Below are 19,459 nucleotides of genomic sequence, written 5' to 3'. Positions count from 1 at the left end.
TCCCGATGAGGTGGATTTTTTTCAATTGACTTAATCCTTCCAGCCGCACTATGGCCCTGGGGTCGACTCAGCGTCTAACACAAATGAGTACCATATTCCTGGGGGGTAAAGGGCGGCCGGCATGTAAGGCTGACAACCTCACCGCCATCTGTGAGCAAATTGTCTAGATAATGTGGGAACCTCAACGTCTCACAACCCTATAGGCCTCCATAGCTTGTTACAGGGATAGCTTTAGCTTTTAAAATATTTTATGGCGACAAATAATTGTCAACTCCCCTATGTAGTTTCCTGTGTACTACAATTTACTTAACGTTCTGCTCAGCACCCTGTCCTCAGGCACCCTCAGTGCAACCGTACAAGCCGCGAAAAGGAATTACAATTCCGAGGGCATCGCTTTAAAATTGATTGCCATAATTTACCTATAACAACTAAATGATTCAATTAAAATCGTTTTCAAGCAGTTAAAATGCATTTAATCGGTAGTCCCTGGCAGGATGCTATTGTTTTCAGTTGCTTCAGCCTTAGCCTATATGTTCTATTTTTTTTCTTTTTTCAGTTTTCAGTTGAATGCGTCTGAATGCCGCGAGAGGTTCGGATCTGTCACGAATACAAATCGCTGAATACAGTCAAAATAAAACTAATCAGCAGTTCTTCTGATACATTAACAAAGTGACGTCTGGTGCATGACATTGATACCGAGAAACTGTGTTCGAAAAGACAATATTTGTGGACCTGTCTCATGGACGGGAACGTCCATCAGATATTCAGTACCAATTGAAGCATAGGATGGATTTAAATGTTATTTTTTCCGGTATTTCGACATATAGCACTTTTTGTAGGATTTATCAGCCAGTGATTTTCTGCACAAAGTGCATAGAATTCACGCAAAATTTGTTGATTTTAGTCTGTCCTTCCCTTCCGTCTGCTACAATGCTTCAAAGATTTCACTAAAACTTTATCTCGCTCACTCACTCACGGAGCTGAGATCTTCTTGAGAAGCCACCAATTGTGCAGCTACTCAAGAATTTTCCCAGCATTTTATTGAACCTGAAGGTTCATTACCTTGTTCACAAGAGACCCCCACCGGTTCCTATCCTGAGCCAGATTAATCCAATCAATGCCATCCCATCCTATCTCTCTAAGATCTATTTTAAAGTGCTATCGCTAATTCGCCCTCTTTATACTTCACTATGACGCTCACTAAACCTTCTTGTGCCTTCACTATGCGCTGCCTCGTAACGGCTCCGGTCCCCGCTGCTTCACGACCTTCGCATACGTGACCCACGACGGTAACTCATAACCAGAACCTCATGCCTCAAGGAGGCCTCTGAGCCAAATTATAAAGGACATTTCCCGCCCAACAATAGTCTCTAACGCCTCTGGTAGATGGGGGAAGCATCTAGATACCGCTGAGGCAGTAGAGGCCGAACTCGCTGGCTGAGTCGGGACTGATGGCACGCACCGGTATCGGTAGGGTATAGAGACTGGTAGAATATCACAGGGGGACATACAATAGACCACTGGTCGCGGTGCATGGGGAAACCCACCCCCTCCAATAATAATAATAATAATAATAATAGTTCAGATTAGAGTCAGAGTTTACGACTGACAGTTTACCGCCAGTTAGTTCGTCTTGGCGCCAAACCCCTTGAGACTCACGACCAGAGATTTCTTTTTTGCAACTGAACTCTTGCGCTCATAATCCTTATGTAACATCCCCTCTGATGAGAGAATGGGTGTATCTTTTACGAATATGCTTGGATTTTGTGGAGTGTACGTATGGCACATACAGCATGTTATTTAGAATTCTACCTTTTTTTTTTTTTGCACTATATACAAGTCCTTTGTCAGTCCAACCTTTGTGAAGCAGATCATGCCTTTCTTACTTATGCTACAGCGGCAGCATAGTCATTGAACGGTCGTAAACTTGACCGTCGCCAAGTTTAAGCGTATTATATTTTCTACGTCCGGCTTCGCTTTGTCTTATGCAGCGACCATGTTCATTCTCATAGTATTGTATGACTTCTGCTTGTTGCCTGCACGATTTTCTTATATAATCGTGTGTATATATACACGGAAGATTGAAAGCCGTGTGCAAATCGCGGACCGGTGTGCACATTGGAAAATTGTCAGTGGTGCTGATAGCTTTGTTTTGTAGACGTTGCAATTTTAAGAGGTAGATGTCTGCCTAAAATTCATAGGCGAGGCAGGCATAAGTCATTACCGATCTAATCCCTAGTTCAGGCCTCGGAACAGACCGCATAGAAAATACCCCTTCAAAAAGTTAGTCTATACCTGCGTGTGTATCTGTTAACTGAGGTCACGTGAGTTGTTTGCCGCGGAAACGTGTTTACAGAACCGTTCTTTATTAAAGGCCGTCTCCTCCGGTTCTGATATTCCGGCTTGCAGCAGACATGTCACAATATTACCTGGTTCCCTTATGTCTTGCCTGGCTCGTATAACATTGTAATTCGGTGGACTTTAATTTATTAGGTCGATCTATTCAGTCAATTCATTTTCGATGTTTTAGCTCAATCGTGACCTGACTTATGCACTGATAAGCCTAATTTGAACAGCAACCCTCGTCCTTATGGCCCTAACAGTAAAGCTGTCACTCACTCACTCACCACAATTTGTTCTAGATCTTGTGATTTTCAGTTAAGGTCTTGTTTGTTCTGGCTATTTATCGTTTGGTCTGTCAATGTCTCAACTCTTATGTGCTTTGGTAATTTATTGTCATCTGATACAGAGTCTGAGATGTTAATGGTATTCGCCGCATGTCCCGTGGGGGGCATTCAGCCCTCTTCCCTCTACCCTGCTGTCCTGTCACTGATGGACGGCTGATGTTCTTCCACTACCGTGGGACAACTTTTTAAAGCAATTCATTATTAAGAAGCTATGATGATCAGAAATCTGAAATTAACATGGCGAAATCTTCTATGTTTATATATCCTCACTATGAGAATCTCCAGATTACGGACAGTAGAATAACTTTTTTTTTTTGTTTTATGGGAAGTGGACCGCTTCTGTATTCTAGTGGCCAGAGGTCCCGGATTCGATTCCCGGTGCTACCAGATTTTCTGAGAAGTAGTGGGTCTGGGACGGGGTACACTCAGCCTCGTGAGGATAATTGGGGAACTATTTGAAAGAAATAGAAGCTCCCGTCTAGAAAAACGAACGAATCCGTGGGGATTCGTTGCACTGACCACGCGACTAACTTCGCCGACAAGCGGCGGTCACTCGGTCGGTATAGTTCGTATGCGGACTACAGGCCACGGAGTTATGGGAAGTGGTCCAGTCGCGCACAGTTGTCTTCTTGAATTGATTAGAGCGTAGCTTGAAATGATTCAGTACAATATATATGAAGTAATAACAATAAAATAAAGATTTATTTTATTATAGACATTTGAATATTTTCCAAATATGTAGAGTTCTATAGGATCTTACCTTCGAAGATGCTACGTATGACTCTCTGTAGTCTCACGGTGTTACTTCGCCCCAAATATGACTCTTCATAAGCATCTCTATGAGAACCTAAATTCCTACATGAAGGATTCTAACTTCTGGAATATAACGAAATGTATGGGAAAGTAAGTAAATGTAACCCTGTAACAGGCCGTGGAGGCCCGTAGGGGTGTGAGATGTTGAGGTGCCCACATTTTCTAGACAATCGGCTCATAGATGGCGGTAAGGTTGTCAGCCTTACGCGCTGGCCGCCCTTTACCCCCAGGAAATTTCCTGGTACTCATTTCTGTTAGAGGCTGAGTCGACCCCAGGGCCATAGTGCGGCTGGAAAGATTAGGTAAACTGAAAAAAAGTCCACCTCATCGGGATTCGATCCCTCGAAACGCCATGTAACCCGTTGAAAGTTAACTGTCTTGTCGTAAGAATATATCGCCTCCATCTTCAGGGTCGAAGAATAAGCCAAACACGAAACCAGCGTGAAGCGGGCAGCACTCAGAGCTCTGAGCCAGTTCCCATGAATGGATTAATGGAATCTCAGACCTGAGCAGCGGAAGGGACTGTACATCTCCATACTAAAAGACTGTGTAGCAACAAATAATCCTACTCGCCTAGAACGTACTGTACATGAAGCTGCAGGGTACGTGCAAAGAAACTGGCGTCTTGCAGTTTAAATTTGCAGACGTTCATCTGAGGAATACTTTAAAAATATTTATCCAAATTTCCACTGTTTCAATATAGCAACAAAATTACCCGAGTTAGTTGAACGTATTTGAACTGCCTCACACTAACATGTGGTGACACACAGCAGCATAGTTAGTTGAGGCACTAGGAGATGGAAGGCGTCGGGTTCTATTTCCGATGTGGTCATTAGATTTTCAATTGACCTAATCCTTCCAGCCGTTATATGGCTCTAGGGTTCATTCAGCCTCTAACAGAACTGAGTACCAGGAATCTTCCTTGGGGTAAAGGGCGGCCGGTGCGTAAGGCTGACAACCTCGCCGCCATCTGTGAGCCGACTGTCTAGGTCAGGCACGTCAAACTCAACTTGTACAGGGGGCCACCTTAGCCCTATAAATAATAGTCCAGGGCCGCACTTCAAAATAGAAATATACATTAGATTTTGATACAAGGAAATTTAATTCTATTTATTATTTAGGAATAATTTCAATATAATTACCTAAAGTCACATACCTTACAGTTTTAAAAAGCAAGAGAATGCCATTTCTGACAAGTATCAAACAGCTTTTCAATGTGTAAAAAGAGAGATTACACGAGGAATTATGTTAGAAATAGCAAAACATTGAATTTCCTGCATCCTGCTAATTTATGTCTGCATGAGACTTCTTGTCTTCTGGTCTGTTGGAAAATTGTCTTTACAAAAAATATTTCCACTAAAATTTTAATATTGATTTTAATATCAATTAGCTCTAAAAGTTGAGGGGCCGCACTTTGTGGCTATGGGGGCCGCATGTTTGACACGGCTGGTCTAGATAATGTGGGATCCTCAACGTCTCACAACTCTATGGGCCTCCATGGCCTGTCACAGGGATAGATTTGCCTTTTTCTTACCAAACTTGCATGTAGAGAATTTCTTCGCTAGCAGTAACATAGATATTCATATTTGAAGCAAGCGCTGACGACGGAGATATGAATAAGGTCCATCGGTAGCACCGAACCATTTTTTGAAACTTTCCCCTAGCTCTGTTTTGAGTTAAGAAAACCCGATATCGGGCTTTGTTGACGACTTTAAATATTCTTGTCTATGAACACAAAATAAGTCGTTCTAAGATAGACAGATTTCTTTGTTAGTCAATGCTGTTTATGTTGCAAATATATCTAAGATACAGGCGTCGAATTATATTAAAACAGGTTTTCAGTAAGAAAATATAATACCCATGTAATTATTCTATATGGATAGTTAAATGGTGTTCTGGTTTGAAGAGAAAGTCTAGTACTGAACAAATGGCAAATGATTAGGAGAACTGACAGCAAACTGCACACATGTGGATTTTTGTTAAGTATCAATTAGTAAGCAGATCTGTGTACAAAAAGACGTCGCAAAGTGATTGATGTTTCTGTAACTTTGTGAAGATGAATGGTCACTAGTGGTGAATCGTGGGGTTTCCAGTAAGGTAAAGGTAACGCTATCCTTGTAAAAGTTCATGGAGGCCATAGCGTTTTGAGAAGTCGAGGCTGCCATATATTCTAGGCAATCGGCTCACAGATGGCGGTAAGATTGTCATCCTTACGCGCCGGCCGCCCTTTACCCCCAGGAAGATTCCTGGTACTCATTTCTGTCAGAGGCTGAGTCGCCCCAGGGCCATAGTACGGCTGGAAGGATTAGGTGAGTTAAAAATTCCAGGCACCTCATAAGGAATAAAACCCGCGACTTTCCGGCTTGTAGAAGAGTGCCTCAACCAACTACGCTACCGCGTGGCCCTGAGGTTTTCAGTACGGCTCAGAAACAAAACTCCAAGACCAAAAATAGGACGAATGTCATATTAATAGGTTAGAGCCATGCTGATCTTTTTATTTTTAGATGAAAGAGGTTATCCATTACAAATTTCTTTCTCGAAAACGTCAAACCGTACATTATGTCGTCTAGGCGCTGAGGCCTGCGGTATCGTATTCGTCATGAAACACTAAACCCTTGGCACTCAGTATAGCTGATGTGCCAACCGAAAACCTCCCGAATACAAGTTCAGAGCTCTATCTTTCGATGCAAATACAAAATATTGAGGCATGACGGTGAATGTTACTCTTCTGAAACTGTCTGTGACTTAAACAACTGAGAATAAAAGAATATGTTGGATGACATTTAGGCCAGTAAAGGCGTGTTATTTAAATGATAAAAGGGAACTGAGACAAATGGAATCTGTAAGCTTTAATATGGAAGTGAAATTTTGGTTAACGAGAATAAGGAGTTACTAAAACTGAAACAGCGGATATGAATTATCATGGGATGTCCGCTGTTAGAAAAATTTGACGTCTTTACGGAAGGGCTACGTGTTTATTCTATAATTTTATCAATGGACGGCTGCTCAGAGAAATAGTTATCCCACCGTAACAGACTGGACAATAACAGGCATATGAAACAAAAGGTTACAGGTGTGTTCTACTATATGCTGTATGGTCTGAAGGTTCTCATGTCAGCACAGGTCGATATAAATAATTCAGGTCTACTTGAGCGTAATTCGTGTGTGTTTGGTGGGGGGGGGGATAAAAGTTATAGCAGAGCTGCGAGAGATCCGCTATGAAGTAATATCCATAGATGCTCACTGGTAGCGGAAAGAAACGCCGTTATAGTTGTATGGAACTTGGCCATATGTCCAGTTTCAGAGCATTCTCCTAGACGGACAGCAATCCTTCGGTGCTGTTCTTTAGCAGCTTTCGGGATCCCGCGACTGCCTGGAATTCACTTACAACATGCGCCTACTTATGGGGCACAAGGTAGCGTAGTTGGTTGAGGCACTATGATACAAGCTGGAAGGCCTCGGATTCGATTCCCGACGACGTCATTGGATTTTTTAATTGAGAAAATCCTCCCAGCCGCAGTATGCCCCTGGGACGACTCAGCCTTTAACAGAAATGAGTAACAGGAATCTTCCTGGGTGGTAAAGGGTGGCCGGTTTGTAAGGGTGACAACCTCACCGCCATCTCTGAGCCGATTGTCTAGAGAAAATGTGGGAGCCTCGACGTCTCATAACCCTATTGGCCTCCACGACCTGTTACAGGGATGACTTTATCTTTTTATCCTGCAATAATTAGGTAAGAGGTAAAGTCCCTGTGTTCAACAAATTAAGCACTGTGCCATAAGGGCGTATGGGTGAGTGGATATATTGATCCATATTTTCTTGGCTTCGACACTAGCTGGAGGTGAGTGGTCAGCTTCACGCTCCGGCTGCTTTACCCCCGCAGAGAAAGGTCCCGTTATCCATTGGATAAGGGGTTGGGTTGACCTCAGAGCCGGTCTGGACGACTTGGAGAAGAGAAAATTCTTGACTGTACCGGGACTCGAACTCCGACCCCACAGTCGTGCAGCCCGTAGCCAGTCGCTATGCCTATTGCGCTACCCCGACTCCACAATGAGGACTTCAATTATAAGTAGGTGGACAACAGTGAGTCCATGCACTAGATTTACCTTTTAGAGCCCCACATGTTCCCAGTTTTTAGGCTGGGGACAATACCTTTTACAGAAATTACACTTTTTATTTCCCTGAACAGAAACCCACAATATTCCCAGGGATTTATAAGGCGAAGGAAGTGGCATTTGAAATATGCCACATTCGAAAGTAAGTAGAGCTTGTATGATGCCTGAGGTTCTCACAGTGGCGCTATAAAGATAGGCGTCTTGAGAGACATGATGCAGTGTAGGCCGAAAGTTACCGACATTTCGGAGGAACATTCTACTGCCATCTTCAGGTCAACCAGATCCATCAGACTACCCAGACTCTTACATCCCACAAAACAGAAATTTTTAGAGACGTGTGTACTTCATTTTGCGGATTTCTGTGTTTGTAGCTTGTTTTGCTGCAGAAACATGAAACGCAGGCAGCCGAGCCACGTCTCACATGATAACAGCTAGCACGACAGTACTTAGAGCTGGTTTACGAAGCATTTGTTTACATTTTAACCATATTCCCATCTTATTTTTCTACTACTACCACCTGTCAGTAAGGAGATCAAAAGACGAAGATGGATGGTATATGATATAGCGTGCTCTGCCTTTTCTTTCTTTTGTTTTATTCGCATTAGTGGGAGTTGACGGGAGGCCGGACTTGGCGAATGCGCCGCCGCGAGTGCCTGTATTTTTTCACTTGATGGGCGTGACCAATGTAAAGTCACGTGGTAAGTGACGTTTCCACGCACGCGGGGTCTACTACGACGTTGCTGGAAGGCCTGCCCCCTTCTGGCTGCTCGGTAGTTGAGTTGAGAACTAACTCTTACCCTCGGGCGACCCTAAAACTAGTGACTGCATCACGCTAACCCTCACGGGTGTTGCTCGGCTAGTCGTCTGTAGCCGCAAGAACTGCTTCACTCTATGGCCGACTGGCCAAGCACGTGGTAGTGTTTGCGCGGACGGAGGAGGACCATGCAATGTGACGCGAAGCAGTGAAGTGTGCGTGTGTGTGTGTGCGTGAGACAGTAACATTACCTAAAGACTTGCAAGGGCGTTTGCTTGTGTGCATTGTGATATGTTATAACCTCTCAATTGTTCGTACAAACGCCTTAAACTCTCTGGTGAAATGTGTTTGCATTATCTAACTTGCGCCGACCAATCTACACATATCCCCTCCACACCACCCCCACCAAGTACTTAGTACCAAGCAAGCCATCGTAACATTCTCATATTTGCAACGTGACGTAATGAACTCACAGAAAGGCACGGTCATACTGTCAACGTTTTATAATGACAAGAAGAGTGTGCTTGTGGATTGATTAACCGGTTAATTGAATGAAATCAGTGGATACCGTCACGTGATCTGGTTAAACGTGTAGTGGTGGAAGTTTCATTTTCGGGTTAGAGCTCTTTTTGGATGAGTGACTTCAAGATTGACATCAGCTGACGGAGCATGAATTTAACGTTTGTGTATTTGCTTTAAATTTTTATTTGTAGCGGTAATTAATACAATGGCTCTCTAGAAGAGCTATGAATACACAACTCCAAGCATGTGACAGCGACAGGATAAGCAATAGTACAGCAATAAATGCAAAAGGCAGGCTACAATTGGTAATCGGAGTATGACATTTGAAATACATAATTTTTATAGAATAAAATCAGGATGTATGGAAAGGAAACAAGATGTGTGTCATCTATGATTAAGACTTTTTTCTCTATTTGTAGATAAGGAAAATTTGTAAGTCACCTTCAGTTTTAACCAAGCAGTAATTTGGCGTCAGACAATATGAAAATGCCAGCCAAAAATTTGCATGACATCAGAATGTCCCGGCACGTTATAAGTGGTCAGATATGTCTGGTTCGTGTTTTTATTAATTTAAGCGCATAATCACGGGAACATTCAGCGAGGAATGACAAAACACGTAAAATTTACCCAGACTGGAAACGGACATCAACGTGAGTGATGCTGTCGGGAGACACAAGAAAGCAGGAAAACAGCAGTGCTTATGAAATTAACGTGTGTTCATCGTTCAAGTGCTGAAAAGGGACTGTTATTTCAATCAGTGATACATAATTTAAGTGTTGGGATTCGGAGCAGCTTTCTCAGTTTCTTACTGTCGCTGTTTTTAACACTTCACATAAGTGACAACCCGCCTGTAACGCGTGTGGATCTATCTTGCTGTTCAAACAATAGCGACCACCGAAAGATGTAAGCAAAGAAGCTAATAATAACCAGGAGCTGAAGTGTTGATGGCGATGTTGTAAGATAAAACGACAAAGGGCTCGTCTGTGTGGTGTTGAATGCACTGCAGTGTGGTTGAACGAGGCTTTGAGCTGGATCACCCGGGCGGCTTCGCCTCTTCGCCGTGGGCAGCCGCGGTGCTTGCTGGCCATCACCATTCAGCCGCCGCTGCTGCCGCCGCAGCCGCTGTCGGGGGCGGCAGCAGCATGATGCAGGCTGCGGCCGCTGCTGGTGAGCACCATGGCTACCCACATCCTGGGGCAGCACATGCACACCACCCCCACCCGGCGGCGGCCGCAGCGATGCCCATGGATCTGCATGTTCCCCAAGGATTTCCATACTACAGGTAGGGTGCATCTGACAGTCAGTGGCCAATTAGAGTCGTCTTCGTTTTTGGTCCTGTCCGTTGGCCGTGGTAGGTACTTCTTGGTAGCTTCTTTAGGAAGACATTGCGCGTTGTACCCACTGTCCGTGCAAGAAGCTGCGATGTTGTTTGTCAGTAATCTTACGAAGATACTGGAATCCATAATGCCTCGTAAACGTTGCCTGTGGCAAGCATGGCGGCTGATACTTCTCGGTTGTTACCTTAGGAAAACAGTGGGCCTCTTTACGCCCATTAGACCCTTTGTACGTGTGAGGAAAATAGGCTGATAGTTTTGGCAGTTACCTTGCTGTCAGTAGGATTCATAATGTGTTGTGACCGTTATCTGCGACAAAGCTCGGGGCTGATAGTGCTTGGTAGTTACCTTAGGAAAACCATGGGCCTCATTACCCCTATTATATCCGTTATACGTGCCAGGAGCTGCGATGTTTGTCAGTTACCTTATGAAGATACTGGTATCCATAATGTGTTTAACAGTTACCTGCGGCAGGCCTAGGGGCTGATATTTCTCGGTAGTTACCTTAGGAAAACAGTGGGCCTCATTACCCCTATTATATCCGTTATACGTGCCAGGAAAATAGGCTGATATTTTTGGCAGTTACCTTGCAGTCAATAGGGATCCATAATGTGTTGTGATCGTCATGTGCGGCAGGCCTACGGGCTGATAGTGCTTGGTAGTTACCTTAGGAAGGCTCCATGTCAGGCAGAAAGGCTGGTACTTTTTGGCAGTTAATTTACGAAGGCAGTAGGATCCATAATCATCGTAACCGTTTGGTTGAAGCACTGTGCTATCTAATGGTTCCGGATTCGATTCCCAATGACGCCATTGGATGTTTTATTTGACTTAATCCTTCCAGCCGCATTGTGGCTCTAGGGTCGACTCAGTCACTAGCAGAAATCAGTACCAGGAATCTTACTGGGAGGCGTAAGGCTGACCTCACAGCCGTCTGTGAGCTGATTGTCTAGAAAATGTGGGAGTCTCGATGGCCTGTTATAGGGATAGATTTTCTTACTTACCCATTGTCCGTGCCAGGAAAAGCGTCTAGCAGTTACGTTACGAAGAGAGTGGGATCTGTGACATGTTGTAACCGTTGTCTGCTCCAGACACAGAGCATGCATGATACAAGTATTGCTCTGTAGTCACCGTGGGAAGGCAGTTCGATAACAGAACCTGCCGCTACTATTCAGTAATTGCCCATGTGAGATGAAGAGGCTGGTGGGTTAAATTGTTACTCTGTAACGACAGTTTAGAGAAACGCTTCTGTATTACAGCAGCTGCCCCAAATAGGCAAGTTGTACCTTTTCCCATGAAGATAATGTTAGGTTCATCCTAAAGTTTTATTCTGAGGACAGTCCTTCAGTAGTTGCCGGTGTAGTGAAAAATAAGCTAACACGTCACCGACAGTGTGTGGGGACTTATGCCAATAAATCTGTACTTAGTAAGTGAAAGTTGTCCCTGCACTTAACTAATTAAGCACTACGCCCTGAAGGCGTATGGGGGTAGTTAATGTAGAATTCCACATTTTCTTGACCTCGACACTAACAGAAGGTGAGTGGCCAGCTTCACGTACCTGTCGCTTTAGCCCCGGGGAAAGAGTCCCCGGTACCCATTGGATAGGAGGTTAGGTTGTCCCCAGAGCCGGTTTGGACGACGTGGAGAAAAGAAAATTCTTGACCCAACCGGGACTCTTTAACTCCAACCCCTCGGTCGTCCACCCCGTAGCCAGTAGCCATACCGACTGATCTGTCCCAGCTCACTCTTTACATAGTATGATATTAAAATGTCAAGAATTTTTGTAGGTTTCGGGTCTATAGAGGAGAATTAAGTAATAATTAAAGCAATGCGGACAAAAAGTGAATAAATTATATGCGATGAACTTGCTGTTGTGAAACCGAGTTCGAGAAGACTGCTGTGAATACACACAATTTCTTGCCTAGCTGTCCTGAGCTGTTTTCCCAGTCCTGTTACATATCCGTTCTGACGCCAGACGGACGGTGATCTGCTGACAGCAGCCTCACAGCGCGCAGTGTGCCACAGGTTGCTGCTGAGCTGCAGTGACGGCGGTGTCAAGCGAGCGTTTAGTATCGTGTCATTTTGTGTGGATTGTACATGATAAACTAAATCATAGCATTTTAATAACATTTAGGCTCATAATGCGGATGTCCCTTACTCGGTTCGTTGCAGCTTCTCTACCGTCAAACACTGATAAAATAAACATCTAAATTTCTTGCATGCAAATTTTAAGCTTGAGGGGGGGGGGAAACCCCAGAAAAATTACCTAATTTCGAATTTTAAGCTATGTGGGATTACGTATATTGGCCATTAGACACGAAATTGCTTGTCTCATTTTTAATCTGTGTATTTCATATAACATCATACAGATTACTGATAAGGAAACATTTCGGAAAATTTCCGCTTTGAAGACGGAGAAGGGAGGATTATATTAAGATGGATCTTGGTGGTGAGGACCGGAGATGGATACTGGTTCAGGATCTTGTTCACTAGTGGCATTGGTTTTAGCATTTTTCTGTTATCATGATACCTGATTTATTGTGCTGCTCTCAGAAGCTGTACTTCTAAGCTTCCTTTAAGTGTCTTAATATATTAAAAATAAAATATCCTAGTTAGTAAAAATACCGGCCACAGGCTGAAAACCCCCTGCTCACTCTTGTCCACTCGGTACCGTAAGATCTTACCTCGGCGATAAAGAGGACGGAGCGTGAAATACTGATCTGGTGCCGATATTAAAAATGCTTCATTTTTGTTCCATACGTTTTCATGACGTGGCGCGTAACCACGGGCCATTGGCACCAGTTTTAATTTCGCGGTGCTGGTATAACATGTGAAGAGACAGATACATTTTTCATAATTTCTGCCTCAAAGCAACGTTAAAGCTTCTGCATGGGCAAATGCAGAGCGACGTTGCACAAAGCTAATGACTTGTGCTGCTGTTGAACAGGGAGACAATATTACCCGGCCCGGAAACGTTAATGTTTCGTAGAGCGGTAGTTCGCTAGAAGAGGGATTCTTAAACTTTGTGATATTGTGACTCTCTCAAATAGTGCATAGGGTAATACAACTTCCCACCCTACATCTTTGCCAGTCAGAAAAAAGAGCAGTTGTACACTTTGTTGCAGGTGCCTATAGGGCACCGCTGTGACAGCAGCGACCTAGGCCACCCAACACCTACGCAAAGCTGTACAGTCACGAAGAGTTAATTTCTGCTCATTGTTGCAGGTTCCTTTTAGGTTGCACTGTGACAGCAGGTGCCTAAATACCTTCACGGCGTCTCTGTAATTCTTGTCTCGAAGTCAGTAAATATGATTTGTGGCAGTTTCATTTATATCGGTAAATAGGAGTAGATGTTGCAGTCATGTGGCCTTTGTAGCTATATAGTGTGCTCAGTATGCAACAAGATCATAAACTTCTAGATTACTCTCTTCCGGCATATGACGCCGTGTTTACTGGCACACCATTATCGACATTTCGGAGGATCCTGCTGCCTCAGTCTTTGTACCATAAAGATGAAGGCAGCACGTTCTTTCGAAACGTCTGTTACAAGGTACCAGATTATACGGCATCACATCACAGGATATAGTAATGTTTATGGTTACCCGCGTGAGAGCCGGAATTTGTCAAAATAGAAAACCTCTTAGATTCTGAAGGGTTCAAATGAGGGTGTATAGAAAGGTCAGGTAAAGTTGGCCCCGTGCTTAACTAATTAAGCAGTACGCCATGAAGACGTATGGGGCAGTGTAGATTCACATTTTCTTGATCTCGGCAATAGCTGGAGGTGAGTGGTCAGCTTCATGCTCCGGTCGCTTTAGCCCCGGGGAAAGAGCCCCCGGTAACCATTGGACGGGAGGTGGGTGGACATCAGAGCCGGTCTGGACGACGTGGAGAAGAGAAAATTCTTGACCCTACCGGGACTCGAACCCCGACCCCTCTGTCGTCCAGCCCTAGCCAGACGCTATAACGAAGCTGCATAACATTCAGAATTACTGGGGTTTCGAACTTTGTCCATCATCCGGTATTCTAGAAACTAGAAAAAACAACTTTTCGAAACCTGGCTCTGTTTCCGTCCTCAGGTGAAAGGGAAGACACCTACTCTGTTGGGTCCCTTAGAAGGAACATTATATTACGACATATATAATCTGTTTCCAGGTGCAAATAATTGAAACAACACAGACTCCTTGAATACCCCTCTGTTCCGCGATACGTTGTCATAAACCGTCAAATATTAATTCGATTTTGAGTTTTAAACTTCCGAGTTACAAGTTCATATTTTAAGACCAATATTCAGAAATTGTATTGAAACTAGAATCATAATTAAATTTGTATTTATGACCGCTAATATGGAAACAAATTAGCAATACAATTCAATACAAGTGTAAATTCATGAATATTTGCCTGATGATGATCCAGCTGGAATGAAACACGTAGCAAAATGTACAAATAAACAAATATTAATATAGTAATATCTGATATGTTTGTTACAAATTCGTTGTGTTGTCGGTCCTCTAATAATTCTATAAAGTTAGAACTTTGGTCTGTAAATAACAATATATGATGATTTTAAAATGTGATGTGAAAACAACTCCACAAGTTAATGAATTTTAATATTAGTTCTGTTTCTAAAAGCTCTGTAACAGATATATTTTAAAATATTCTTTTAGCATTTTTCCATCCAGAAGGTGGTAATTTACGACCGAAATATGCAGGGAGCACAGTAGTGTTTAATCAGTAAAAGTTAGTACGTTTAGTATACCTAGACGATGATTTCACATCTTATTTGACTATATAAAGTATATCAGCAAAATAAACTCTTTTCAAATTATGATGGCTTTACTTTCATCATATACATTACTGCGTAGTCACATGAATATTTATCGAGTGCATGAAGACTATCGCTTGCTAGTCCATAAAGGAAATGCTATATTGGTTGAACAACAGTGAGATGCACGATCTCCATGGGCGTTCAGCATGATGACTGCTTTAGAGAATTCTTTGAGGGCCCCATTTCTGTTTACTTTCGCTACTTATCTAACATATACGGTATATAAAGTGCTTGAATACGTTTGTTGACTGACCAGTAAAGTAATGAAATTTCGAGCGCAAACATGAACGAACCAGTTACGCGGTACCGCACGCCTATATGCGTGTAGTGACTGCGGACAAGAGAACAGTGTTACATCTTCACGTATTGCTCCTTTTCTGCGAGTCCATGTAATATTTGTGAAGTATAGCTGGTATTTATCATTTAATAATTTATTTTGTAGATCATGAACAAGCGAAGAGACATTTGTTTCCATGTATTTTTCTCTTTGGCGTTCTTCGTAATATTTGGATATGTAAAGCGCAGACAGTGAATTAGTTTCCAAATGTTTGACGGCGTTTTTTTAAATAAGGCGTCTGGAAAATAGTCCCATAGATCACTTCAGTAAAATCGTATTCAAGTGCTCAAGCCCGAAACTAATAAGTAAATCCAGAGGGCAATTGAATATGTGTATTATATGAGGGTATATCATACACCATTGATCCAAAAAGATCGAAAGGTTGTAGCTCTGTGCGAGTGTACTTTATGCCTAATTTTCAGGCGTATTCAAGAACTTTTGTTGATGGTTATTATTCTTACAGTCTATGACAATTCGTATTTCGCTAGTCATTGCTTTGCATGAGTAGAAAGAAAAATAAAATAACCAATGATGAGTTCAGTATTATTCAGTATTAGAGGGGGTGGGTTTCCCCATGCACCGCGACTAGTAGTTTATTGTACGTCCCCCTTTAATTTCTACTGTCGCCATACCCTACCGATACTGGTGCTCGCTGTCTCCCCTTTCTGCCAACGAGGTCGGCCCTCTTCTGGCATTGGTACCCGATAACTTGCCCGGGTTTGAACCCTCGTACCTTGATTCATGAGGTGGGAACGTTACCTCTAGAATACGGAGGCCGCTCAAATAACTAATGATGCAAACAACTGTAGGAAACACACACACCTAAAAAGAATAAACAAATGCAGGAAAAATAAATCGAAGAAAGAAAGAAGAACAGACGAGACAGCAAGGGTCACAAGGAACGAAGATTTGGAGTGAAAATTTTCTACGAAGAAAAATAATGTTGGAGGTAATAACTTATAACCGACAGACGTGATCCAATGAGAATTAGTGAGGTTTTGGACTTTCTCCATCGTCCTGTATTCTATAAAATAGAAAACACGACGTTTCGGATTTTGGATCTGTTTCCATCCGCAGGTGAGGGGGAAGACATCTACTCAGTTGGTCCAGTAGGTGTTTTTTCCGTCTCACCTGAGGCCGGAAACAGATCAGGTTTCCGAAACGTCGTGTTTTCTACTTTATAGAATACCGGACGATCGATAAGTTCCAAAAATCCAATAATTATATGTGTCAGAACCCTTTAGAATCTGCTGAGATCCAAGGAGGTTTTGAAATTATGCCCATTCTGGACGTAAATGTCTCTCTAGATGAGACAAATCTAGACTCAGCTTTATCTCATCACGAGCTTGTGTATCTAATACAAGGGTTGAAGAGTGCCAGTACAGTACCACTGTTTTTACGAATTCGCTGCAATCCATTGGGCTATAAAAACTTCGCTGTTTGTCAGCGTTCTTGGACACTGAAGAGGAGAAACCACTTTGAAGAAATAAGCATAGATGGAATTAAAATATTAAAATGGATCTCAGAGAAACTGGGCTTGAGAATGAGAACTGGAATTCACTGGGGACAGTAGTGGCCTCCTGTTAACGCGTTATTGACAATTTCAGTTTTGTACGAAGCCGACGATTTTGTCAGTAGTTCAACGATTATCAGCTTCCCAAGAAGGACTTTCATTCCTGTAGTTAGTTTTATTATTTTAACGATTTAAATCCCAGTGGCCATTAAGTGTCCCACCTGCTTTAACATACCAAAACTCTGCACTATGCACACAGAGTATATTTATCTTCCTTATGGTTCTGACAATAAACAGAGATCTTTTCCCTAACCGGTTGATCTTTGTAGTGGAGAAGTGATGTGCTTCTTTGAAGTCTTCTTATTCTTATGCTTCCGTGGATTAGGCTAAGCCTGTTCTGACCTCACGTTTCTGTCTACGATATTTGTGTGGACGCCCCTTGGCTGGTATTTAGTTGTTTTCTTTGGTATTTGTTCGACCGGCATTGTTTGTATGTGCAATTCCCTGTGAAGTACGAACTGAACTTTATATAATACTAAAAAACCATTCTGTCTTTAAAAGGTTAAAGGACGAATTTCTTTTAGTTTCCATGGTCTAAAAATTCAGTGTCCTACTAAATACTTGGAAGCGCGAATGTACTGCTTGCACCTAAGTTAAAAGCTTTAAATACATGGCTTAACTAGCACTACTCAGTCTACGAAATATTTCTGTCTATTAACATTAATAGACTGTACTCGTATAATGTCGTATGTCTAAAAACCGACCTATTCTGACATTACTAAACCAGCACGGAAGATATGAAGCCTCATAACAGAGTATAATATTTGTTGGGATAAGTAACAGCTCCAACTGAAGATGACATTTTAATTTTGCATAGTGGTATGAAAAATGTCCGCCTCTGTGGTCTAGTGGTCAGAGTTCCTGGCTACAGATCCAGAGGTCCCGGTTTCGATTTCCGGCGCTACCAAATTTTCTGAGTAGTAGTGGGTCTGGAACGGGGTCCACTCAGCCTCATGAGGATAATTGAGGAGCTACTTGAGTGGAAAACTAGCGGCTCCGGTTTAGAAAACCGTAATTAACGTCCTTGAGGATCCTTTGCGCTGACCACGCGACGCCATCTATCCGCTAAAGGTGGAACTAACTTCGCCGACAAGTGGCAGTCACTTGGTTGGTATAGTTCGCTTGTAGACTACTGACCGCGGAGTTTCTTTTTGGTAGACATACATCGTCATTGCTCTACATAATCTGTAAATGCAGTTTCTGGAATACTCAAAGTAAAGGAAAGAAAAGTAATATATTGTTTTGGAGTATACAAGTTTACAATTTGAGTTTTTTTATTGCTAATGGGGTGGGACTGCCGCCACTTCTGGCCTATTGTACCAGCCTCAGATGATAGGTGAGGGTGATTGTGGAGCAATTGGTGGAATGAAGATTGGCCTGGGAAACCGAAGTACTCGGAGAAAACCTGCCCCAGAGCCACTTTTTCCACCACAAATCCCACTTGACCAGACCGGGGATCGAACCCGGGCCGCCGCGGTGGGAAGAACAATTTGAGGTTAGTAAGATTGAAATATCTTTCTCAGTTGAACATGTTTCGACCGTTGAATATTTAAAATATATATAAATTTAAACACTGCAAAATAAAATCAAATATTTACTTATGGCATTGGACTTTTTCAAGAATTTATTACTGAGTTAATGAGAACACCGAAAGGACCCTCGGTCATGTATTCGCACTAAGGTTTTGAAAGCAAGAAATGCGCTTTGAGAACAAATTATGTTGATTGTAGTTACGCGGTTACCTTAGAGATCCCTGGAGATCTGTATTGTGTTCTATCAAATTACGTGGATTTTATGATAGGCAGAAATGATCTGAGGAAGGTCTCACTGTATTTCAGAAACATCTCTTGTGGGACGCTTCTTACATTGCTTTCCCTCTTCTGTCGAACTCATTCCTACATTTGCGGAAATCAAGTTCCCATAGACACTCGAAGACAGTCCGAAATGAGAACAGTGTTAAAAAGTAACAAATTTGAACAAGCTGGTTTTCTTGTCCTTTCGTCGGTTAAATAAACCTCAAAGTACTCCAGTTCTCTGAGGCTCTGCGACATTCCTTTGACTTTGATTTAGAGCCTAACGCAAGTCCATATGAAGGCTGATTAAGTTTATTGTACTTAATAATCTGAACAGCTTATCTAAAAACGTAGCAAATTTGATGTATCAACAGTTGACTTAAGAACATGAAAGTCATTGTTGTTTCTTTTTACTTTACAGAGATAATTTTAACGCTTATTAAAGTAAACACACCAGTATCTCTGCCTGGAACGAATTCTACCTACCCGTTCGTTACTGAACCGAGAACGGCCTTTCAGCCAATTAGTCGTTAAATTTTCTGTGGTGTGAATATTTCGGCAGGGGCAAGAATTTCTTTGCTAACACGGCCAATGGGCCGCGCCATAGCTCAAGCGGTTAGTCGCTGGCCTCCCACCGCGGCGGCCCGGGTTCGATCCCGGGGTCTGGCCAAGTGGGATTTGTTGTGGACACAGTGGAAGGTTTTCTCCG

General features: G+C 42.7%; 1 protein-coding gene across 2 annotated transcripts in view; it reads left to right on the top strand.

The window, feature by feature from the left end:
• Positions 1-8,407: 8,407 nt before the first annotated feature.
• LOC111869813 (protein trachealess) overlaps positions 8,408-19,459 on the top strand; it is a 764,956-nt gene continuing 753,904 nt past the window's right edge. For both annotated transcript variants that reach the window (XM_023861599.2, XM_033753565.1), the window contains exon 1: positions 8,408-10,173. In XM_023861599.2, the coding sequence (XP_023717367.1) occupies positions 9,887-10,173 (287 nt within the window). In that variant the 5' untranslated portion in view covers positions 8,408-9,886. The remainder of the gene's footprint in view (positions 10,174-19,459) is intronic.

The sequence above is a fragment of the Cryptotermes secundus genome, unplaced genomic scaffold, assembly GCF_002891405.2.
Source record: "Cryptotermes secundus unplaced genomic scaffold, Csec_1.0 scaffold245, whole genome shotgun sequence".
In the NCBI taxonomy this organism is placed as follows: domain Eukaryota; kingdom Metazoa; phylum Arthropoda; class Insecta; order Blattodea; family Kalotermitidae; genus Cryptotermes; species Cryptotermes secundus.
The sequence above is the reverse complement of the archived record's forward strand: the minus strand, read 5'-3'. Positions and strand labels throughout refer to the sequence as shown.